We start from the raw sequence: 27,645 nt of genomic DNA on the forward strand, positions 1-27,645 counted from the left end.
TACTGTACCTAATAACCTTGCTCTTATTCACATTTACTCTTAACTTTCTTCTTCCACACACTTTTCCAAACTCAGTCACCAGCTTCTGCAGTTTCTCACATGAATCAGCCACCAGCGCTGTATCATCAGCGAACAACAACTGACTCACTTCCCAAGCTCTCTCATCCCCAACAGACTTCATACTTGCCCCTCTTTCCAAAACTCTTGCATTTACCTCCCTAACAACCCCATCCATAAACAAATTAAACAACCATGGAGACATCACACACCCCTGCCGCAAACCTACATTCACTGAGAACCAATCACTTTTCTCTCTTCCTACACGTACACATGCCTTACATCCTCGATAAAAACTTTTCACTGCTTCTAACAACTTTCCTCCCACACCATATATTCTTAATACCTTCCACAGAGCATCTCTATCAACTCCATCATATGCCTTCTCCAGATCCATAAATGCTACATACAAATCCATTTGCTTTTCTAAGTATTTCTCACATACATTCTTCAAAGCAAACACCTGATCCACACATCCTCTACCACTTCTGAAACCACACTGCTCTTCCCCAATCTGATGCTCTGTACATGCCTTCACCCTCTCAATCAATACCCTCCCATATAATTTACCAGGAATACTCAACAAACTTATACCTCTGTAATTTGAGCACTCACTCTTATCCCCTTTGCCTTTGTACAATGGCACTATGCACGCATTCTGCCAATCCTCAGGCACCTCACCATGAGTCATACATACATTAAATAACCTTACCAACCAGTCAACAATACAGTCACCCCCTTTTTTAATAAATTCCACTGCAATACCATCCAAACCTGCTGCCTTGCCGGCTTTCATCTTCCGCAAAGCTTTCACTACCTCTTCTCTGTTTACCAAATCATTTTCCCTAACCCTCTCACTTTGCACACCACCTCGACCAAAACACCCTATATCTGCCACTCTATCATCAAACACATTCAACAAACCTTCAAAATACTCACTCCATGTCCTTCTCACATCACCACTACTTGTTATCACCTCCCCATTTGCGCCCTTCACTGAAGTTCCCATTTGCTCCCTTGTCTTACGCACTTTATTTACCTCCTTCCAGAACATCTTTTTATTCTCCCTAAAATTTAATGATACTCTCTCACCCCAACTCTCATTTGCCCTTTTTTTCACCTCTTGCACCTTTCTCTTGACCTCCTGTCTCTTTCTTTTATACATCTCCCACTCAATTGCATTTTTTCCCTGCAAAAATCGTCCAAATGCCTCTCTCTTCTCTTTCACTAATACTCTTACTTCTTCATCCCACCACTCACTACCCTTTCTAATCAACCCACCTCCCACTCTTCTCATGCCACAAGCATCTTTTGCGCAATCCATCACTGATTCCCTAAATACATCCCATTCCTCCCCCACTCCCCTTACTTCCATTGTTCTCACCTTTTCCCATTCTGTACTCAGTCTCTCCTGGTACTTCCTCACACAGGTCTCCTTCTCAAGCTCACTTACTCTCACCACCCTCTTCACCCCAACATTCACTCCTCTTTTCTGAAAACCCATACAAATCTTCACCTTAGCCTCCACAAGATAATGATCAGACATCCCTCCAGTTGCACCTCTCAGCACATTAACATCCAAAAGTCTCTCTTTCGCACGCCTGTCAATTAACACGTAATCCAATAACGCTCTCTGGCCATCTCTCCTACTTACATAAGTATACTTATGTATATCTCACTTTTTAAACCAGGTATTCCCAATCATCAGTCCTTTTTCAGCACATAAATCTACAAGCTCTTCACCATTTCCATTTACAACACTGAACACCCCATGTATACCAATTATTCCCTCAACTGCCACATTACTCACCTTTGCATTCAAATCACCCATCACTATACATCACTGTATATATATATATATATATATATATATATATATATATATATATACAGAATGGAAAAAGGTGAGAACAATGGAAGTAAGGGGAGTGGGGGAGGAATGGGATGTATTTAGGGAATCAGTGATGGGAGAATAAAAAGATATTCCCTCTAAGGCCCAGTCCTCTGTTCTTAACGCTACCTCACTAATGCGGGAAATGGCGAATAGTATGAAAAAAAAAAAAAAAAAGATGTTCTGGAAGGAGGTAAATAAAGTGCGTAAGACAAGGGAGCAAATGGGAACTTCAGTGAAGGGCGCAAATGGGGAGGTGATAACAAGTAGTGGTGATGTGAGAAGGAGATGGAGTGAGTATTTTGATGGTTTGTTGAATGTGTTTCATGATAGAGTGGCAGATATAGGGTGTTTTGGTCGAGGTGGTGTGCAAAGTGAGAGGGTTAGGGAAAATGATTTGGTAAACAGAGAAGAGGTAGTAAAAGCTTTGCAGAAGATGAAAGCCGGCAAGGCAGCAGGTTTGGATGGTATTGCAGTGGAATTTATTAAAAAAGGGGGTGACTGTATTGTTGACTGGTTGGTAAGGTTATTTAATGTATGTATGACTCATGGTGAGGTGCCTGAGGATTGGCGATATGCGTGCATAGTGCCATTGTACAAAGGCAAAGGGGATAAGAGTGAGTGCTCAAATTACAGAGGTATAAGTTTGTTGAGTATTCCTGGTAAATTATATGGGAGGGTATTGATTGAGAGGGTGAAGGCATGTACAGAGCATCAGATTGGGGAAGAGCAGTGTGGTTTCAGAAGTGGTAGAGGATGTGTGGATCAGGTGTTTGCTTTGAAGAATGTATGTGAGAAATACTTAGAAAAGCAAATGGATTTGTATGTAGCATTTATGGATCTGGAGAAGGCATATGATAGAGTTGATAGAGATGCTCTGTGGAAGGTATTAAGAATATATGGTGTGGGAGGCAAGTTGTTAGAAGCAGTGAAAAGTTTTTATCGAGGATGTAAGGCATGTGTACGTGTAGGAAGAGAGGAAAGTGATTGGTTCTCAGTGAATGTAGGTTTGCGGCAGGGGTGTGTGATGTCTCCATGGTTGTTTAATTTGTTTATGGATGGGGTTGTTAGGGAGGTAAATGCAAGAGTTTTGGAAAGAGGGGCAAGTATGAAGTCTGTTGGGATGAGAGAGCTTGGGAAGTGAGTCAGTTGTTGTTCGCTGATGATACAGCGCTGGTGGCTGATTCATGTGAGAAACTGCAGAAGCTGGTGACTGAGTTTGGTAAAGTGTGTGAAAGAAGAAAGTTAAGAGTAAATGTGAATAAGAGCAAGGTTATTAGGTACAGTAGGGTTGAGGGTCAAGTCAGTTGGGAGGTGAGTTTGAATGGAGAAAAACTGGAGGAAGTGAAGTGTTTTAGATATCTGGGAGTGGATCTGGCAGCGGATGGAACCATGGAAGCGGAAGTGGATCATAGGGTGGGGGAGGGGGCGAAAATTCTGGGAGCCTTGAAGAATGTGTGGAAGTCGAGAACATTATCTCGGAAAGCAAAAATGGGTATGTTTGAAGGAATAGTGGTTCCAACAATGTTGTATGGTTGCGAGGCGTGGGCTAAGGATAGAGTTGTGCGCAGGAGGATGGATGTGCTGGAAATGAGATGTTTGAGGACAATGTGTGGTGTGAGGTGGTTTGATCGAGTAAGTAACGTAAGGGTAAGAGAGATGTGTGGAAATAAAAAGAGCGTGGTTGAGAGAGCAGAAGAGGGTGTTTTGAAATGGTTCGGGCACATGGAGAGAATGAGTGAGGAAAGATTGACCAAGAGGATATATGTGTCGGAGGTGGAGGGAACGAGGAGAAGAGGGAGACCAAATTGGAGGTGGAAAGATGGAGTGAAAAAGATTTTGTGTGATCGGGGCCTGAACATGCAAGAGGGTGAAAGGAGGGCAAGGAATAGAGTGAATTGGAGCGATGTGGTATACCGGGGTTGACGTGCTGTCAGTGGATTGAATCAAGGCATGTGAAGCGTCTGGGGTAAACCATGGAAAGCTGTGTAGGTATGTATATTTGCGTGTGTGGACGTATGTATATACATGTGTATGGGGGTGGGTTGGGCCATTTCTTTCGTCTGTTTCCTTGCGCTACCTCGCAAACGCGGGAGACAGCGACAAAGCAAAAAAAAAAAGAATATATATATATATATATATATATATATATATATATATATCTTTTCTTTCTTTCATACTATTCGCCATTTCCCGCGTTAGCAAGGTAGCGTTAAGAACAGAGGACTGGGCCTCTGAGAGAATATCCTCACCTGGCCTCGTTCTCTGTTCCTTCTTTTGGAAAATTAAAAAAAAACGAGAGGGGAGGATTTCCAGCCACCCGCTCCCTCCCCTTTTAGTCGCCTTCTACGACATGCAGGGAATATGTGGGAAGTAGTCTTTCTCCCCTATTCCCAGGGATAATATATATATATATATATATATATATATATATATATGTACATACTTCCCCAGAAGTCCTTTCTATTCTGTAGCACTTAGGAATTGCACCAAGTTCACCAGTCAGGACCACAGGTCATGAAGTGATGTTATGCTGGGCTTGTGACTATATGCAAAGAGTGCAGGGCAACTGAATAGTAAGTGCTCCTGTGATTTCTTTTTGGTAGTTACATCATGGTGCATGAAAGGTCTTGGGATATGTTGAAATGATGTTTGAAGTATTGTTGTAATGGGTGAGGTCCAGAGCTTACACAGGAAAGTGTGACTCATGATTAATTGGGGAGTGTGGTTTCTGATGGGTGTATGTCAGGTGGGATGGAGCTTAAGGATGAGTAAGAAGGTCGGTTGTTTGGGGCTTGTCAGGTTATTTCCATGCATATGTTTCAGTGTTATACTTGCTGGAGTGGGAGAGTTGTGAGAAAAGGTGTGAGGCTGGGGTTGGGGTAAGGTTCTTATTTCTACTTGGGAGTTAGTGGTGGTTTGTTATAGAGTGACTTAAGTGGGAGAGTCTAATGCTGTTGTACAGAATTGAGTGGTGAGCATGTTGAGATGGGACTGCACGGGGAGGATTTTTACTTCCCTGAGTTGGTACTGAATGTAGTGGGTATATGTTACAAGGCTGTGCCTGCAAGAGTGAAAAATCATATATATATATATATATATATATTTATTTATTTATATTTATTTATTTTGCTTTGTTGCTGTCTCCCGCATTAGCGAGGTAGCGCAAGGAAACAGACGAAAGAATGGCCCAACCCGCCCACATACACATGTATATACATACATGTCCACCCATGCACAATATACATACCTATACATCTCAATGTACACACATATATACACACACAGACACATACATATACACACATGTACATAATTCATACTGTCTGCCTTTATTTGTTCCCATCGCCACCTCGCCACACATGGAATAACAACCCCCTCCCCCTCATGTGTGCGAGGTAGCGCTAGGAAAAACACCAAAGGCCCCATTCGTTCACACTCAGTCTCTAGCTATCATGTAATAATGCACCGAAACCACAGCTCCCTTTCCACATCCAGGCCCCACACACTTTGCATGGTTCACCCCAGATGCTTCACATGCCCTGGTTCAATCCATTGACAGCACTTCGACCCCGGTATACCACATCGTTCCAATTCACTCTCTTCCTTGCACGCCTTTCACCCTCCTGCATGTTCAGGCCCTGATCACTCAAAATCTTTTTCACTCCATCTTTCCACCTCCAATTTGGTCTCCCACTTCTCCTCGTTCCCTCCACCTCCGACACATATATCCTCTTAGTCAATCTTTCCCCACTCATTCTCTCCATGTGACCAAACCATTTCAAAACACCCTCTTCTGCTCTCTCAACCACGCTCTTTTTATTTCCACACATCTCTCTTACCCTTACGTTACTTGCTCGATCAAACCACCTCACACCACACATTGTGCTCAAACATCTCATTTACAGCACATCCATCCTCCTGCGCACAACTCTATCCATAGTCCACGCCTCGCAACCATACAACATTGTTGGAACCACTATTCCTTCAAACATACCCATTTTTGCTTTCCGAGATAATGTTCTCGACTTCCACACATTCTTCAAGGCTCCCAGAATTTTCGCCCCCTCCCCCACCCTATGATCCACTTCCGCTTCCATGGTTCCATCCGCTGCCAGATCCACTCCCAGATATCTAAAACACTTCACTTCCTCCAGTTTTTCTCCATTCAAACTCACCTCCCAGTTGACTTGACCCTCAACCCTACTGTACCTAATAACCTTGCTCTTATTCACATTTACTCTTAACTTTCTTCTTTCACACACTACCAAACTCAGTCACCAGCTTCTGCAGTTTCTCACATGAATCAGCCACCAGCGCTGTATCATCAGCGAACAACAACTGACTCACTTCCCAAGCTCTCTCATCCCCAACAGACTTCATACTTGCCCCTCTTTCCAAAACTCTTGCATTCACCTCCCTAACAACCCCATCCATAAACAAATTAAACAACCATGGAGACATCACACACCCCTGCCGCAAACCTACATTCACTGAGAACCAATCACTTTCCTCTCTTCCTACACGTACACATGCCTTACATCCTCGATAAAAACTTTTCACTGCTTCTAACAACTTGCCTCCCACACCATATATTCTTAATACCTTCCACAGAGCATCTCTATCAACTCTATCATATGCCTTCTCCAGATCCATAAATGCTACATACAAATCCATTTGCTTTTCTAAGTATTTCTCACATACATTCTTCAAAGCAAACACCTGATCCACACATCCTCTACCACTTCTGAAACCACACTGCTCTTCCCCAGTCATATATATATATATATATATATATATATATATATATATATATATATATATATATATATATATATATATTTTTTTTTTTTTGCTGTCTCCCGCGTTTGCGAGGTAGCGCAAGGAAACAGACGAAAGAAATGGCCCAACCCACCCCCATACACATGTATATACATACTTCCACACACGCAAATATACATACCTACACAGCTTTCCATGGTTTACCCCAGACGCTTCGCATGCCCTGATTCAATCCACTGAGAGCACGTCAACCCCGGTATACCACATCGTTCCAATTCACTTTATTCCTTGCACGCCTTTCACCTTCCTATATGTTCAGGCCCTGATCGCTCAAATCCTTTTCACTCCATCCTTCCACCTCCAATTTGGTCTCCCACTTCTTGTTCCCTCCACCTCTGACTCATATATCCTCTTTGTCAATCATTCCTCACTCATTCTCTCCATGTGACCAAACCATTTCAATACACCATCTCATTTCCAGCACATCCACCCTCCTCCGCACAACCCTATCTATCGCCCATGCCTCACATCCATATAACATTGTTGGAACCACTATTCCTTCAAACATATCCATTTTTGCTCTCTAAGATAACGTTCTCACCTTCCACACATTCTTCAACACTCCCAGAACCTTTGCCCCCCCCACACCCTGTGACTCACTTCCGCTTCCATGGTTCCATCCGCTTCTAAATCCACTCCCAGATATGTAAAACACTTCACTTCCTCCAGCTTTTCTCCATTCAAACTTACCTCCCAATTTGCTTGTCTCTCAAGCCTACTGAACCTAATAACCTTACTCTTATTCTCATTTACTCTCAGCTTTCTTCTTTCACACACTTACCAAACTCCGTCACCAGCTTCTGCAGTTTCTCACCGGAATCAGCCACCAGCGCTGTATCATCAGCGAACAACAACTGACTCACTTCCCAAGCCCTCTCATCCACAACAGAATGCATACTTGCCCCTCTCTCCAAAACTTTTGCATTCACCTCCCTAACAACTCCATCCATAAACAAATTAAAGAGCCATGGAGACATCACACACCCCTGCCGCAAACCGACATTCTCTGGGAACCAATCAGTGTCCTCTCTTCCTACTCGTACACATGCCGTACATCCTTGAAAACTTTTCACTGCTTCCAGTGACTTACCTCCCACACCATATACTCTTAATATCCTCCACAGAGCATCTCTATCAACTCTATCATATGCCTTCTCCAGATCCATAAATGCTACATACAAATTCATCTGCTTTTCTAAGTATTTCTCATACACATTCTTCAAAGCAAGCACCTGATCCACACATCCTCTTTCACTTCTGCAGCCACACTGCTCCTTCCCAGTCTGGTGCTCTGTACATGCCTTAACCCTCTCGATCAATACCCTCCCATATAATTTCCCTGGAATACTCAACAAACTTATACCTCTGTAATTTGAACACTCACTTTTATCTCCTTTGCCTTTGTACAATGGCCCTATACATGCATTCCGCCAATCCTCAGGCACTTCACCATGAACCATACATACAGTGAATATCTTCACCAATCAGTCAACAACACAGTCACTCCCTTTTCTAATAAATTCCACAGCAATACCATCCAAACCCACCGCCTTGCTGGCTTTCATCTTCCGCAAAGCTTTCACTACCTCTCCTCTGTTTATCAAATCATTCTCCCTGAGCCCTCTCACTTCACACACCACCTCGACCAAAACATCCTATATCTGCCAATCTATCATCAAACACATTCAACAGACCTTCAAAATACTCACTCCATCTCCCTTTCACTTCACTACTACTTGTTATTACCTCCCCATCTGTCCCCTTCACCAATGTTCCCACATGATCTCTTGTCTTACGTACTTTATTTACCTCCCTCCGAAACATCTTTTTATTTTCCCTAAAATTTCTCACCCCAACTCTCATTTGCCCTCTTTTTCACCTCTTGCACCTTTCTGTTGACCACTTGCCTCTTTCTTATATAAATCTCCCAGTCATTTGCACCATTTCCCAGCAAAAATCATCCAAATGCCTCTCTCTTCTCTTTCACCAACAATCTTACTTCATCCCACCACTCACTACCCGTTCTAATCTGCCCATCTCCCACCTTTCTCATGCCACAGGCATCTTTTGCACAAGCCATCACTGCTTCCCTAAATACATCCCATTCCTCCTCCCCACTCCCCTTACGTCATTTGCTTTCACCTTTTTCCATTCTGCACTCAATCTCTCCTGGTACTTCCTCACACAAGTCTCCTTTCCAAGCTCACTTATTCTCACCACTCTATTCACCTCAACATTCTCTCTTCTTTTCTGAAAACCTATACTTATCCTCACCTTCGCCTCCACAAGATAATGATCAGACATCCCTCAGTTGCCCCTCTCAGCACATTAACATCCAAAAGTCTCTCGCACGCTTATCAATTAATACATAATCCAATAACACTCTCTAACCATCTCTCCTACTTACATACATATACTTATGTATATCTCTCTTTTTAAACCAGGTATTCTCAGTCACCAGTTCTTTTTCAGCTCACAAATCTACAAGTTCTTCACCATTTCCATTTACACCACTGAACATCCCATGTACACCAATTATACCCCCAACTGCCACATTATTCATCTTTGCATTCAAATCACCCATCACTATAACCCGGTCTCATGCATCAAAGCTTCTAACACACTCACCCAGCTGCTCTCAAAACACTTGCCTCTCATGATCTTTCTTCTCATGCCCAGGTGCATATGCACCAATAATCACCCATCTCTCTCCATTCACTTTCAGTTTTACCCATATCAATCTAGTTTACTTTCTTACACTCTATCACATACTCCCACAACTCCTGCTTGAGTAGTAGTGCTAATCCTTCCTTTGCTCTTGTCCTCTTACCAACCCTTGACTTTACTCCCAAGACATTCCCAAACCACTCCTCTCCTATACCCTTGAGCTTCAGTTCACTTAGAGCCAAATCATCCAGGTTCCTTTCCTCAAACATACTACCTATCTCTTTTTTTCTCATTTTGGTTACATCCACACGCATTTAGACACCCCAGTCTGAGCCTTCGAGGAGGGTGAGCACTCCTTGCATGACTCCATCTTCTGTTCTCCTTTTAGAAAGTTAAAATACAAGGAAGGGAGGGTTTCTAGCCCCCCTGTTTCCATCCCCTTTAGTTGCCTTCTATGACACACGGGGAATGCGTGGGAAGTATTTTTTCTTCCCTATCCCCAGGGATAGGGAATGACCTGATATAATGAATGACTGAAGGGGTGTATTATTTAAGTAAGTTTAGTATAAGTGGAGGTGTAGAGATTTGCATTCACTTCACAAGCATGCAGTTTGATAGTAGAATTTTTACAGATTATTTCAGTTTCATGCTGAAACAGAAAAGTTGGAGATAGTGTCTTCTGAAGAGTGGGATCATTGTCTTCTGAAGGTGGAAAGACTGCAGGTACCTGAAAGAAACATCCTTGTGTTGGCAACAACTAGTGGCAGAGTGCTTTTCTGGGACATTCAGGTTTGTTATACTTCATTGTTTGCAATTGTTTTGTTTTAAATATGAATGTTGATCACTGTGCTATGCATGTAGATACTATTTTGTTTATAATTAGAACTGATGTACAGTGTATCGTGCTACATGCTTCATGTTACTTTCATGGTGCTCTTTTAACACCAAATTTTACCTGTATTGACACACCTATGTAGTATTTTGCATTTTTAATCTACACATTTTATACATTTAAAATTTTTGTTCTGTAAATTTGAACTACACCCTACTACATACTCTCAGATGGTATTATCAGATGAGATGTTGCCTACATTTGATAGGGTCTTCTATTGACTATTTACCAGGTGCTTTGGTTTCTTCGCGTATCTGCAATCATTTGTCAGAAAAAAGATTCATGGATATTGGGAAATTCTTACTCTCATATCATATAATTAATGAAATAAGGTGTAATTAGGAAAAAAGAATGAAATTCTTCTTGTAGGTGCACTGATCCATTTATGTTTAGGAAAGAAATGGATGTAATAGCAGAGCATGTAAAGGAGGAAAATTAGGAAACAAAAGTATGTAAGGCTACTGAGTGAAATACCTTTAGATTATTTTCATTCTTTCAGGCTGTAGTGAACTGGATTCTCAAATCTGATGTCACACCACATCTCCAACTGATAGTAGGGGTTGATGCCCATCAGTCAGGTGTTAATGGTCTTGCTTTTAACTATCACGTCAAAGCCATAAAAGAAGATATTTACAACATTACCATGGCAACAGGAGGTGATGACAATAAACTAAGTATATGGGCACTGGTTGTTGATGCTACAAAAGCAGAAAAGACCAGCATCTCAGTAACTAACACATTTAATGTATATGGGCATTCTGCACAGATTACAGGTAAGTAATCTTTTAATGTTTTGTACATATTTTCAGTTAACAAGATTGCTATTAGAGTACATATCAATGTGATAGACGGGAAAGGTAATCTAATTTTAATAGGCATAAAACTATTTCACTGAAACATCAGATGGCAGCCACCTACCTAAGGTGCAAACATCTTACTAAGAATAGTTAACAAGGTGACTTGAGGGATAGGTCTGGAGGGAGTGTGTCCTTTTAGAAGCTGAAGCATTTTGCATTTTTTTTGACACCCTTAGAAGTATTTTCTTGCAATGTAGCATCCAAAAGAACCCCTTAAAAAAAGTCAGCTACTACTAATCATGTGCCAATCAGATTTGTGTTTACTCCTTTCATCAGTCCTCAGAGAGCAGTCAGTTGCATTTGTAAATCATGTTTGGTTTTGATAAAATGTGGAGAAATTAAACAGTTACTTTGGAGACAAATTATACATTTATACATACCGTATATACTCGTGTATATTTTGAGCTCTTAAGAAAAAACTTTTAGGCAGAAAATCAGGGGGTCAACCTATATGTGGGCAATAGTTTCCTTAGGTTGAAATCCATGCATGATTGGAAGGGCTAGGAGCAATTTTTAGCTTCAGACATGAAAAATATTAGTTTATGGAAACATATATATGTACCAATTAGCAATGAAAAGCTGTGCCGTGCCTTCAGTTGATGAAGCTCACCAACTTACAGCAGGCTAACTTACAACGTGCTTTCAGTAGTCTGTGTCGAAATTCTTAGAACAGGCTAACTTATCATATCCTATATAGTATCGTAGTACCCATAGATCTACAAAAAAAATACCAGTAATGAAAACCTCTTAGATATTTCACACAGTATAATAATCCACTTCAATCTCATATTTAGAAAATGCCAATAAATGTGATTAATTGGAGAATAAACGAGCAAGATGCCATTGGGCTATTTTTGGTAGGGCTTAGGGAGAGGGCACCGGGTATTTGGTCTTTTTTGGTTGGAGACTCACACAAATACCCTTACTGGTATTTGTTTGGTGTCATGTATTTTTATAAATGAATACTTGTACGTTAAAAGTACTGTATCATTGTATTATATGTAAACTTGTCATATTTCTGGAAAATAAGAAACAAGACAAAAAGAGTATGAAGTTTTAACGTACAGTAACATTAAAGGCTGCTTAGGAAATAAATAGCAGTTTTGCTGAAATGTGATGTACTTCAACGTAAAATAACATAAAATACGTGACAAAAACAGAAGACTTTACCTAACATTCTGATGTTAAAAAAAAGTTACTTATTTTTTAATAGTTTTCAGTTAAAATACTGTTATATTACAGTGATATTCTAATCACACTGCTTGATATAATACATTCACGGAAATGAGATATTTTTGCTGAAATGATGCACATATTACAGTGGAAAGTGGGATAAAATCATTTCTATCCTAATTATTTTATTTTATTTTATTTATTTTTTTTTTTTTGCTTTGTCGCTGTCTCCCGCGTTTGCGAGGTAGCGCAAGGAAACAGACGAAAGAAATGGCCCAACCCACCCCCATACACATGTATATACATACATCCACACACGCAAATATACATACCTACACAGCTTTCCATGGTTTACCCCAGACGCTTCACATGCCTTGATTCAATCCACTGACAGCACGTCAACCCCGGTATACCACATCGCTCCAATTCACTCTATTCCTTGCCCTCTTTCACCCTCCTGCATGTTCAGGCCCCGATCACACAAAATCTTTTTCACTCCATCTTTCCACCTCCAATTTGGTTTCCCTCTTCTCGTTCCCTCCACCTCCGACACATATATTCTCTTGGTCAATCTCTCCTCACTCATTCTCTCCATGTGCCCGAACCATTTCAAAACACCCTCTTCTGCTCTCTCAACCACGCTCTTTTTATTTCCACACATATCTCTTACCCTTACGTTACTTACTCGATCAAACCACCTCACACCACATATTGTCCTCAAACATCTCATTTCCAGCACATCCATCCTCCTGCACACAACTCTATCCATAGCCCACGTCTCGCAACCATACAACATTATTGGAACCACTATTCCTTCAAACATACCCATTTTTGCTCTCCGAGATAATGTTCTCGACTTCCACACATTCTTCAAGGCTCCCAGAATTTTCGCCCCCTCCCCCACCCTATGATCCACTTCCGCTTCCATGGTTCCATCCGCTGCCAGATCCACTCCTAGATATCTAAAACACTTCACTTCCTCCAGTTTTTCTCCATTCAAACTCACCTCCTAATTGACTTGACCCTCAACCCTACTGTACCTAATAACCTTGCTCTTATTCACATTTACTCTTAACTTTCTTCTTTCACACACTTTACCAAACTCAGTCACCAGCTTCTGCAGTTTCTCACATGAATCAGCCACCAGCGCTGTATCATCAGCGAACAACAACTGACTCACTTCCCAAGCTCTCTCATCCCCAACAGACTTCATACTTGCCCCTCTTTCCAAAACTCTTGCATTCACCTCCCTAACAACCCCATCCATAAACAAATTAAACAACCATGGAGACATCACACACCCCTGCCGCAAACCTACATTCACTGAGAACCAATCACTTTCCTCTTTTCCTACACGTACACATGCCTTACATCCTCGATAAAAACTTTTCACTGCTTCTAACAACTTGCCTCCCACACCATATATTCTTAATACCTTCCACAGAGCATCTCTATCAACTCTTATCATATGCCTTCTCCAGATCCATAAATGCTACATACAAATCCATTTCCTTTTCTAAGTATTTCTCACATACATTCTTCAAAGCAAACACCTGATCCACACATCCTCTACCACATCTGAAACCACACTGCTCTTCCCCAATCTGATGCTCTGTACATGCCTTCACCCTCTCAATCAATATCCTCCCATATAATTTACCAGGAATACTCAACAAACTTATACCTCTGTAATTTGAGCACTCACTCTTATCCCCTTTGCCTTTGTACAATGGCACTATGCACGCATTCCGCCAATCCTCAGGCACCTCACCATGAGTCATACATACATTAAATAACCTTACCAACCAGTCAACAATACAGTCACCCCCTTTTTTAAAAAATTCCACTGCAATACCATCCAAACCTGCTGCCTTGCCGGCTTTCATCTTCCGCAAAGCTTTTACTACCTCTTCTCTGTTTACCAAATCATCTTCCCTAACCCTCTCACTTTGCACACCACCTCGACCAAAACACCCTATATCTGCCACTCTATCATCAAACACATTCAACAAACCTTCAAAATACTCACTCCATCTCCTTCTCACATCACCACTACTTGTTATCACCTCCCCATTTACGCCCTTCACTGAAGTTCCCATTTGCTCCCTTGTCTTACGCACTTTATTTACCTCCTTCCAGAACATCTTTTTATTCTCCCTAAAATTTAATGATACTCTCTCACCCCAACTCTCATTTGCCCTTTTTTTCACCTCTTGCACCTTTCTCTTGACCTCCTGTCTCTTTCTTTTATACATCTCCCACTCAATTGCATTTTTTCCCTGCAAAAATCGTCCAAATGCCTCTCTCTTCTCTTTCACTAATACTCTTACTTCTTCATCCCACCACTCACTACCCTTTCTAATCAACCCACCTCCCACTCTTCTCATGCCACAAGCATCTTTTGTGCAATCCATCACTGATTCCCTAAATACATCCCATTCCTCCCCCACTCCCCTTACTTCCATTGTTCTCACCTTTTTCCATTCTGTACTCAGTCTCTCCTGGTACTTCCTCACACAAGTCTCCTTCCCAAGCTCACTTACTCTCACCACCCTCTTCACCCCAACATTCACTCTTCTTTTCTGAAAACCCATACAAATCTTCACCTTAGCCTCCACAAGATAATGATCAGACATCCCTCCAGTTGCACCTCTCAGCACATTAACATCCAAAAGTCTCTCTTTCGCGCGCCTGTCAATTAACACGTAATCCAATAACGCTCTCTGGCCATCTCTCCTACTTACATAAGTATACTTATGTATATCTCGCTTTTTAAACCAGGTATTCCCAATCATCAGTCCTTTTTCAGCACATAAATCTACAAGCTCTTCACCATTTCCATTTACAACACTGAACACCCCATGTATACCAATTATTCCCTCAACTGCCACATTACTCACCTTTGCATTCAAATCACCCATCACTATAACCCGGTCTCGTGCATCAAAACCACTAACACACTCATTCAGCTGCTCCCAAAACACTTGCCTCTCATGATCTTTCTTCTCATGCCCAGGTGCATATGCACCAATAATCACCCATCTCTCTCCATCAACTTTCAGTTTTACCCATATTAATCGAGAATTTACTTTCTTACATTCTATCACATACTCCCACAACTCCTGTTTCAGGAGTATTGCTACTCCTTCCCTTGCTCTTGTCTTCTCACTAACCCCTGACTTTACTCCCAAGACATTCCCAAACCACTCTTCCCCTTTACCCTTGAGCTTCGTTTCACTCAGAGCCAAAACATCCAGGTTCCTTTCCTCAAACATACTACCTATCTCTCCTTTTTTCACATCTTGGTTACATCCACACACATTTAGGCACCCCAATCTGAGCCTTCGAGGAGGATGAGCACTCCCCGAGGTAGCGCAAGGAAACAGACGAAAGAAATGGCCCAACCCACCCCCATACACATGTATATACACACACGTCCACATACGCAAATATACATACCTATACATCTCAATGTACACATATATATACACACACAGACACATACATATATACCCATGCACACAATTCACACTGTGTGCCTTTATTCATTCCCATCGCCACCCCGCCACACATGAAATACCATCCCCCTCCCCCCTCATGTGTGCGAGGTAGCGCTAGGAAAAGACAACAAAGGCCCCATTCGTTCACACTCAGTCTCTAGCTGTCATGCAATAATGCCTGAAACCACAGCTCCCTTTCCACATCCAGGCCCCACAGAAATTTCCACGGTTTACCCCAGACGCTTCACATGCCCTGATTCAATCCACTGACGGCACGTCAACCCCGGTATACCACATCGATCCAATTTACACTATTCCTTGCCTGCCTTTCACCCTCCTGCATGTTCAGGCCCCAATCACTCAAAATCTTTTTCACTCCATCTTTCCACCTCCAATTTGGTCTCCCATTTCTCCTCATTCCCTCCACCTCCGACACATATATCCTCTTGGTCAATCTTTCCTCACTCATTCTCTCCATGTGCCCAAACCATTTCAAAACACCCTCTTCTGCTCTCTCAATCACGCTCTTTTTATTTCCACACATCTCTCACCCTTACATTACTTACTCGATCAAACCACCTCACACCACACATTGCCCTCAAACATCTCATTTCCAGCACATCCACCCTCCTGCGCACAACTCTATCCATAGCCCACGCCTTGCAACCATACAACATTGTTGGAACCACTATTCCTTCAAACATACCCATTTTTGCTTTCCGAGATAATGTTCTCGACTTCCACACATTCTTCAAGGCTCCCAGGATTTCCGGCCCCTCCCCCACCCTATGATTCACTTCCGCTTCCATGGTTCCATCCGCTGCCAGATCCACTCCCAGATATCTAAAACACTTTACTTCCTCCAGTTTTTCTCCATTCAAACTTACCTCCCAATTGACTTGACCCTCAACCCTACTGTACATAATAACCATGCTCTTATTCACATTTACTCTTAACTTTCTTCTTTCACACACTTTACCAAACTCAGTCACCAGCTTCTGCAGTTTCTCACATGAATCAGCCACCAGCGCTGTATCATCAGCGAACAACAACTGACTCACTTCCCAAGCTCTCTCATCCACAACAGACTTCATACTTGCCCCTCTTTCCAAAACTCTTGCATTCACCGCATTCACCTCCCTGACAACCCCATCCATAAACAAATTAAACAACCATGGAGACATCACACACCCCTGCCGCAAACCTACATTCACTGAGAACCAATCACTTTCCTCTCTTCCTACACATACACATGCCTTACATCCTCGATAAAAACTTTTCACTGCTTCTAACAACTTGCCTCCCACAGCATATATTCTTAATACCTTCCACAGAGCATCTCTATCACCTCTATCATATGCCTTCTCCAGATCCATAAATGCTACATACAAATCCATTTGCTTTTCTAAGTATTTCTCATATACATTCTTCAAAGCAAACACCTGATCCACACATCCTCTACCACTCCACACTGCTCTTCCCCAATCTGATGCTCTGTACATGCCTTCACCCTCTCAATCAATACCCTCCCATATAATTTACCAGGAATACTCAACAAACTTATACCTCTGTAATTTGAGCACTCACTCTTATCCCCTTTGCCTTCGTACAATGGCACTATGCACGCATTCCGCCAATCCTCAGGCACCTCACCATGAGTCATACATACATTAAATAACCTTACCAACCAGTCAACAATACAGTCACCCCCTTTTTTAATAAATTCCACTGCAATACCATCCAAACCTGCTGCTTTGCCGGCTTTCATCTTCCGCAAAGCTTTTACTACCTCTTCCCTGTTTACCATATCATTTTCCCTAACCCTCTCACTTTGCACACCACCTCGACCAAGACACCCTATATCTGCCACTCTATCATCAAACACATTCAGCAAACCTTCAAAATACTCACTCCATATCCTCACATCACCACTACTTGTTATCACCTCCCCATTAGTGCCCTTCACTGAAGTTCCCATTTGCTCCCTTGTCTTACGCACTTTATTTACCTCCTTCCAGAACATCGTTTTATTCTCCCTAAAATTCAATGATACTCTCTCACCCCAACTCTCATTTGCCCTCTTTTTCACCTCTTGCACCTTTCTCTTGACCTCCTGTCTCTTTCTTTTATACATCTCCCACTCAGTTCCATTTTTTTTCTGCAAAAATTGTCCAAATGCCTCTCTCTTCTCTTTCACTAATAATCTTACTTCTTCATCCCACCACTCACTATACTAATTAACTTGAATAAATACTTGAATGGAAATATACAATATTTTTGCTGTAACTACTCGCGTTTCACTGTAAAGTGCCTTAATAATAAATGGTAAATAATTTGCCTTCATTGCTTGGTGTTTCAGGCTCAGTGAACATAGTGTTTTTAGTGAGGATTTTCTCAATTGATATTTATTGATTATACTTGATCACCATTTCCATTACCCCCCAAAACCAGGGCTCATCACAAATTAATGATTTCTTGGCCAAAAAACAAGGGTTGACCTATACATGAGGTAGGCTTATAGACGAGTATATATGGTAAATTCACAAGTCCCACACTTTCCAAAAACAAGTATGGTTACATTGTGTTGGACTTTAAGTAGTTTGGTCGGGCTATCATTTCATGAAACCTCAGTTCAAGTTCAAAGATTGGCCGAGTCATTGATAAGTGTCACATATAGCTATTAATACAGCCGTAGAACATTTCAAGCTAAGGACACTTCAGAAATAGTGTATAATTTTGTATAATGTCCCATGACACCCTCAGATTTCAATGGACTAGAAAAACATATTTGTAATGTCTAAAGTATTTCAGCATATTTTAAGATAGAATTTTATTCACCTTGCATTCTATGATGTTATATTTTTTTTTTATTATACTTTGTCACCATCTCCTGCGTTAGTGAGGTAATGCAAGGAAACAGACAAAAGAATGGCCCAACCCACCCACATACATATGTATATACATACACATCCACACACACACACACACACATACCTATACATCTCAAACATATATATATATATATATATATATATATATATATATATATATATATATATATATATATATATATATATATATCTTTCTTTCTTTCAAACTATTCGCCATTTCCCGCATTAGCGAGGTAGCATTAAGAACAGAGGACTGGGCCTTTGAGGGAATACCCTCACCTGGCCCAATTCTCTGTTCCTTCTTTTGAAAAAAAAAAAAAAAAAAAAACCGAGAGGGGAGGATTTCCAGCCCCCCGCTCCCTCCCCTTTTAGTCGCCTTCTACGACACGCAGGGAATACGTGGGAAGTACTCTTAATCCCCTATCCCCAGGGATAATATATATATATATATATATATATATATATATATATATATATATATATATATATATATATATATATATTTCGTCTGTTTCCTTGCGCTGCCTCGCTGGTGCGGGGGACGGCAACGGGGCAAAGTGAATAAATAGATAAATATATATAGGGGAGAAAGAATACTTCCCACGTATTCCCTGCATGTCGTAGAAGGCGACTAAAAGGGAAGGGAGCGGGGGGCTGGAAATCCTCCCCTCTCATTTTTTTTTTTTTTAAATTTTCCAAAAGAAGGAACAGAGAAGGGGGCCATATGAGGATATTCCCTCAAAGGCCCAGTCCTCTGTTCTTAACGCTACCTCGCTAATGCGGGAAATGGCGAATAGTATGAAAAAAAAAAAAAAAAAAAAAAAAAAAAAATATATATATATATATATATATATATATATACACACACAGACATATACATATATACACATGTACATAAGTCATACTGTCTGCCCTTATTCACTCCCACTGCCACCCCACCACACATGAAATGACAACCCCCCTCCCCTTGCATGTGTGCGAGGTAGCACAAGGAAAAGACAACAAAGGCCACATTTGTTCACACTCAGTCTCTAGCTGTCATGTATAATGCACCGAAACCACAGCTCCCTTTCCACACAGGCCCCACAGAACTTTCCATGGTTTACCCCAGACGCTTCACATGCCCTGGTTCAATCCATTGACAGCACGTTGACCCCGATATACCACATCATTCCAGTTCACTCTATTCCTTGCACACCTTTCACCCTCCTGCATGTCCAGGCCCCGATCACTAAAAATCTTTTTCACTCCATCTTTCCACTTCCAATTTGGTCTCCCACTTCTCCTTGTTCCCTCCACCTCTGACATATATATCCTCTTTGTCAATCTTTCCTCACTCATTTTCTCCATGTGACCAAACCATTTCAAAACACCCTCTTCTGCTGTCTCAGCCACATTCTTTTTATTACCACACATCTCTCTTACCCTTTCATTACTTACTCGATCAAACCACCTCACACCACATATTGTCCTCAAAAATTTCACTTCCAACACATCCACCCTCCTCCGCACAACTCTATAGCCCGCACCTCGTAACCATATAACATTGTTGGAACCACCATTCCTTCAAACATACCCATTTTTGCTTTCCGAGATAACGTTCTCGCCTTCCACACATTTTTCAACGCTCCCAGGACTTTCACCCCCTCCCCCACCCCATGACTCACTTGCGCTTCCATGGTTCCACCCGCTGCCAAATCCACTCCCAGATGTCTAAAACACTTCACTTCCTCCAGTTTTTCTCCATTCAAACGTACCTCCCAATTGACTTGTCCCTCCACCCTACTGTACCTAATAACCTTGCTCTTATTCACATTTACTCTCAGCTTTCTTCTTTCACACACTTTACCAAACTCAGTCACCAGTTTCTGCAGTTTCTTACCTGAATCAGCCACCAGCGCTGTATCATCAACGATCAACAACTAACTCACTTTCCAGGCTCTCTCACCCACAGATATCTTCCACTGGCAGTCAGCTTGTTAACAAATTTATGCTTTATTATGATAATATGAACCTGGATTTTAAGTGTATTTACAGCTATTAGATTAAGAACTGAATAATAAAGTTCTTTACTATTTCTAGGTCTTGATTGGATTTCAAAAGACCTCTTGGTTAGTACCTCCATAGACCAGCGATTAATTGTTTGGAAGCTTCACAGTACCCAGAAAAGTCAGCACCATGAAGAAAACTTGGGTGTGATTACGAATTCAATTCATGGATGCAAGACTAAAACAACTAGCCCAGAACAAGAATCAGAAGATACAAGCAACTGGAATCAACATAATGTCAATGTATTGGAACCAGTATTTTCACGTTTCACAGGGGTACCCGATGTAAAGGGTATAACTTTTGTTGATTTGAATAAAAATGAAAAGTCTACCTCAAGAGCAAAAAATTTGAAGCAAACAAAAAGAATTTTTGTTCATGGAGTGGGTGTTCAAGTGTATGACTTATACTTTGATGATGACAGATGAGAGAGTCATATGTGTTTCCCAAAGTCACTGTTTTCTGATACATCATTTTCATATTCTGTATGCCTTCACTTATATAAAAGGGTAAATTTTTCATCACCATCCACATATTGAATCAACATTCACATCATCACCATTATACCACACTTGCCTGAATTTGTGATATGTGAGGTAAGAAGCTACAGGAATTTTGGTGAACCAGTCATCCATCACATTCAGTACAACGGAAAAATATTCTTTTATTGCAGTCATGACTTTCCATAGATTCAGCCAAACTTCAGTGTTATGTGGGATGGTCTCTTGGCCGTCAAAACATATCTGAACCTACATGTGATACAAACATGACATTTCCTTCTCTACAAACATTATCACTAAAGTAACAAACAAACTGAACACCCTCAGAACACTTACCAATACCAGATTTGGACAAGAAAAAGAATCCCTCTGTACTCTCTTATCACAGTTTATTCTTTCCAGCCTAAATCTTGCCTCACCTCCCTAATCATTCACCCATCAAAAGCAAAAACTTGTGCAACAAAGCTGCAAATCACACAAAACAGAGTATTCAGAAGAGTCACTAGCTGTTTAACAACTACAAGCACTCTGCACCTAAACAATAAAAACAAAGTCTCCTACTTCTTTGCAGCAGCACTAGACCTTTCTCACTCAAACCACTCCATAACTAACCAATTACACCCAGGTAGAAGTAAAAAGCATACTCCTGCATCACACTACAACCTCCAGTAGCCCATTGTCCTGTTACCTCACATTATATATCCTATCCAATATAAAACTGTTGTTTAACATGTTTCTGTGCCCCTCTTTCAGTTTTACCAATCCAGCAATCCTTACCAGAACACCCACTAAAAACTCCTCTCACTCCACATATTGTCCTCAGGCATTTCATTTTTTTTACTTCATTCAGTGCCCAAGGTTCACATATATACAGTACCATTTAGACTACTGTACACCTGCTACACCTCATTTCATTTTATTTACATTCCATTTGATATACTACTATTGTGAACCTGGCTTGTTTGCCTGCAAATCAAAAGTTTTTGTGGGCTGTAATTTAAATGTCCAGTTTTATGTAAGAGTAAATTTCCTGCTTAACATTTTTGTCTGTTGTATATCAGTTGAATTATTCCACCCAAAGACAATTTGAATCCTCTTGATTATTGTGCCTCAGACATGAATAAAACCGGATTTTGAATATTGAGTTTGTGTACTTGATTTTCTTGAAATAAGATATTTTATCACTCATTATAGTCTAATGGTAAGTGGAAATGTTAATAAAGGTATTGCTTAGCAATTTTAATTTCCTAACCAAGGTCTTTATCTAAAATATATTTGGAGTGATGCAAGTGGTTTACTATATGTACAGTTTTTCACTTAGTTCATTAAATAGAATGAGATTTAAAAACATCAATATTACATCTATATGGGAACAATATGAAAGAATGGGATAAAAATTATTATAAAGAATATACCAAGGATCACATACACTGCAAGTATTTTTATGCATACAGGCTGTATGAAAGAAGTCACTTTCACGTGTTAACTTTGTGTGCAAATGGAAAAAGTAACAAGCATCTACAAGAGTACAGAATTCAATTTCACAAACACACTAAATAGGTAAAGGACATGCGAGTGCTTCAAGTGATTGAACATACTCTACTCATTCCACTTAGTTAAGAATGTATCCATGAATAAACAGATGCAGGGAGTGGAACATTATAGCTTCTGGTCTGGATTCAGTTAGAGGCAAGATGCTGAAGGGAATGACGTGGTTCACAAATGTTATCCTGCAGCATATGTGAGGGTAGGAAAGGAGGGTAATTTTTTAGGACTGGATGGATGCAGTAATGATACTCCTATATAAAGGTAAAGAATGTTATAACAGCAAGAATACTGGTTTCCTAACCAGAAGAGATAAGGAGCATGAAAGGATGGTTAATAGAATTAAGAAAATCTGTGGAACAGCAAGATCTGAACAAAGACTCTCAGAATGATTTGGTAGCATGGATCAGCTCCTCACTATGAGGTTCTAAGTTTGGGGAATCTAAGAGAAGTAAAATGCCACAAACAACATTTTTCTGTGCTCCCCTTGTTTACTGAGACATACCTTCAAAATGCTTAGCAACTATTACTTTACTTCTAAGACTTTTAATAGCAGGATCCCATGTCAATCTTCTATCAAAAAATCCCTCCCAAAACTTTGCCTCCTTTTCATAGGGAATGAGAATACCTTTCAGTAATACGTGTGAAGCTGATCTTTTAGTTATTCTTGTAAATATACAGCTAATGTACTGTTTGGCAAAACTGAAACCAGAGTTACTTACCCAAACAGTAATCTTAGCAACAGCAGTTTGCAAGCCATCACTTGGAAAAGGCCCGCGACTACTTCTTGGGGTACAAGCAGTTTGTTTGAGTTGGATGTTATGGAAAACAGGAACCATCCAAAATCAAAACACTCGCACACCAACAGTAACTACCACATAAACACATGGAGATAATATAGAAGTAACCCAAGAGAAACATGCACAAAACTTTACATAAGGATGACAAAACCATAGGTCCACAAGGTATTTTACTGAAAACTAATCTCTAAGATTGATCACAGTCAAAAGTACAATTTGAGACACTGCAACCTGAAAGTAAATTCACCTACCATAAAATGTTAGCAAAATTTTTTTAATCAGGTCTGCTAAAACAAATTTCACTTAAAACTGACATTCTCCAACTTTGGTAACTCGAATGACAATGATGCTGAGCATGTTACTCACTGTGCCCCTATTATGAGGGGTGAATTAATCAAATGGCATCACAGTTCATTCACACAAATCTTATAAAGGCCTTCACATTAATTAAAGAACTTTTCAGTTTTTCACTCCACACTAAGGTGATGAGTCTGGTGAGACCACCACTCCATTCATACACATACAATGCCTCCATTGCACATCAAAAATCATTCCTCTGGAATACTTCTTGCCCTAAAAACTCCCTAAAGGCATCTAATCATAATTTCTGCACTATTTCTCTTGTTTTTGTGTCTTTAGCCACAATATCATATATCTTTGACAGCCTACCAGCTGATTTGCTTCCTATATTGTCATACCAACTCAACCCTTACAGTCCAGGCCAGAGGAAAAACAGGTGTCTCCCCAGAACAGGCAAAATTTGAAATAGTGAATTATAGAAAAAAAATTCTGGCCAATTAAAATGCCATAACCATGTGAACCCATTACTTCACTGACACTTAAATCTTGGTGCAACAACATTTAAAGCCTCCATGTATCCAGCAACTCTGCAGTGTAGGGCTGCTGAGTGAGCACATAACCTCTCCCTTCCATTGTTATCTGCAACCTAACTGGTTATGCACATGACTGATGCATCTGTGCAACAGTGTGCCTCTAGATATCATGGACCTATAGACAGGAAATTTATAGACACTCACACACACACACACACATATATATTTTTTTTTTTTTTTTTATACTTTGTCGCTGTCTCCCGCATTTGCGAGGTAGCGCAAGGAAACAGACGAAAGAAATGGCCCAACCCCCCCCCCATACACATGTATATACATACGTCCACACACGCAAATATACATACCTACACAGCTTTCCATGGTTTACCCCAGATGCTTCACATGCCTTGATTCAATCCACTGACAGCACGTCAACCCCGGTATACCACATCGCTCCAATTCACTCTATTCCTTGCCCTCCTTTCACCTTCCTGCATGTTCAGGCCCCGATCACACAAAATCTTTTTCACCCCATCTTTCCACCTCCCATTTGGTCTCCCTCTTCTCCTTGCTCCCTCCACCTCAGACACATATATCCTCTTGGTCAATCTTTCCTCACTCATCCTCTCCATGTGCCCAAACCACTTCAAAACACCCTCTTCTGCTCTCTCAACCACACTCTTTTTATTTCCACACATCTCTCTTACCCTTACGTTACTCACTCGACCAAACCACCTCACACCACACATTGTCCTCAAACATCTCATTTCCAGCACATCCATCCTCCTGCGCACAACTCTATCCATAGCCCACGCCTCGCAACCATACAACATTGTTGGAACCACTATTCCTTCAAACATATATATATATATATATATATATGTATATTTTTTTTTTTGCTGTCTCCCGCGTTTGCAAGGTAGCGCAAGGAAACAGACGAAAGAAATGGCCCAACCCACCCCCATACACATGTATATACATACGTCCACACACGCAAATGTACATACCTACACAGCTTTCCATGGTTTACCCCAGACGCTTCACATGCCCTGATTCAATCCACTGACAGCACGTCAACCCCGGTATACCACATCGATCCAATTCACTCTATTCCTTGCCCTCCTTTCACCCTCCTGCATGTTCAGGCCCCGATCACACAAAATCTTTTTCACTCCATCTTTCCACCTCCAATTTGGTCTCCCACTTCTCCTCGTTCCCTCCACCTCCGACACATATATCCTCTTGGTCAATCTTCCTCACTCATTCTCTCCATGTGCCCAAACCATTTCAAAACACCCTCTTCTGCTCTCTCAACCACGCTCTTTTTATTTCCACACATCTCTCTTACCCTTACGTTACTTACTCGATCAAACCACCTCACACCACACATTGTCCTCAAACATCTCATTTCCAGCACATCCATCCTCCTACGCACAACTCTACCCATAGCCCACGCCTCACAACCATACAACATTGTTGAAACCACTATTCCTTCAAACATACCCATTTTTGCTTTCCGGGATAATGTTCTCGACTTCCACACATTCTTCAAGGCTCCCAGGATTTTCGCTCCCTCCCCCACCCTATGATCTACTTCCGTTTCCATGGTTCCATCCGCTGCCAGATCCACTCCCCGATATCTAAAACACTATACTTCCTCCAGTTTTGCTCCATTCAAACTTACCTCCCAATTGACTTGACCCTCAACCCTACTGTACCTAACAATTACCTTGCTCTTATTCACATTTACTCTTAACTTTCTTCTTTCACACACTTTACCAAACTCAGTCACCAGCTTCTGCAGTTTCTCACATGAATCAGCCATCAGCGCTGTATCATCAGCGAACAACAACTGACTCACTTCCCAAGCTCTCTCATCCCCAACGGACTTCATACTTGCCCCTCTTTCCAAAACTCTTGCATTCACCTCCCTAACAACCCCATCCATAAACAAATCAAACAACCATGGAGACATCACACACCCCTGCTGCAAACCTACATTCACTGAGAACCAATCACTTTCCTCTCTTCCTACACATACACATGCCTTACATCCTCGATAAAAACTTTTCACTGCTTCTAACAACTTGCCTCCCACACCATATATTCTTAATACCTTCCACAGAGCATCTCTATCAACTCTATCATATGCCTTCTCCAGATCCATAAATGCTACATACAAATCCATTTGCTTTTCTAAGTATTTCTCACATACATTCTTCAAAGCAAACACTTGATCCACACATCCTCTACCACTTCTGAAACCACACTGCTCTTCCCCAATCTGATGCTCTGTACATGCCTTCACCCTCTCAATCAACACCCTCCCATATAATTTACCAGGAATACTCAACAAACTTATACCTCTGTAATTTGAGCACTCACTCTTATCCCCTTTGCCTATATATATATATATATATATATATATATATATATATATATATATATATATATATATATATATATATATATATATTTTGCTTTGTCGCTGTCTCCCGCGTTTGCGAGGTAGCACAAGGAAACAGACGAAAGAAATGGCCCAACCCACCCCCATACACAATGTATATACATACACGTCCACACACGCAAATATACATACCTATACATCTCAATGTACATATATATATATACACACACAGACACATACATATATACCCATGCACACAATTCACACTGTCTGCCTTTATTCATTTCCATCGCCACCTCGCCACACATGGAATACCATCTCCCTCCCCCCTCATGTGTGCGAGGTAGCACTAGCAAAAGACAACAAAGGCCCCATTCGTTCACACTCAGTCTCTAGCTGTCATGCAATAATGCCCGAAACCACAGCTCCCTTTCCACATCCAGGCCCCACACAACTTTCCATGGTTTACCCCAGACGCTTCACATGCCCTGATTCAATCCACTGACAGCACGTCAACCCCGCTATACCACATCGATCCAATTCACTCTATTCCTTGCCCTCCTTTCACCCTCTTGCATGTTCAGGCCCCGATCACACAAAATCTTTTTCACTCCATCTTTCCACCTCCAATTTGGTCTCCCACTTCTCCTCGTTCCCTCCACCTCCGACACATATATCCTCTTGGTCAATCTTTCCTCACTCATTCTCTCCATGTGCCCAAACCATTTCAAAACACCCTCTTCTGCT

At 41.1% G+C, this 27,645-nt stretch overlaps 2 protein-coding genes across 3 annotated transcripts in view; one reads left to right on the forward strand and one right to left on the reverse strand.

Annotated features, from left to right (window-relative positions):
- LOC139757048 (tRNA (34-2'-O)-methyltransferase regulator WDR6) overlaps positions 1-22,454 on the forward strand; it is a 53,589-nt gene extending 31,135 nt beyond the window's left edge. For both annotated transcript variants that reach the window (XM_071677076.1, XM_071677084.1), the window contains 3 exons: positions 10,090-10,246; positions 10,849-11,122; positions 20,853-22,454. In XM_071677076.1, the coding sequence (XP_071533177.1) occupies positions 10,090-10,246; positions 10,849-11,122; positions 20,853-21,244 (823 nt within the window). In that variant the 3' untranslated portion in view covers positions 21,245-22,454. The remainder of the gene's footprint in view (positions 1-10,089; positions 10,247-10,848; positions 11,123-20,852) is intronic.
- Positions 1-27,645, reverse strand: part of LOC139757061 (DNA polymerase epsilon subunit 4-like) — a 55,177-nt gene that overhangs the window by 16,461 nt on the left and 11,071 nt on the right. The gene's annotated exons all lie outside the window — the stretch shown is intronic.

The sequence above is a fragment of the Panulirus ornatus genome, chromosome 2 (assembly GCF_036320965.1).
Source record: "Panulirus ornatus isolate Po-2019 chromosome 2, ASM3632096v1, whole genome shotgun sequence".
Classification (NCBI taxonomy): domain Eukaryota; kingdom Metazoa; phylum Arthropoda; class Malacostraca; order Decapoda; family Palinuridae; genus Panulirus; species Panulirus ornatus.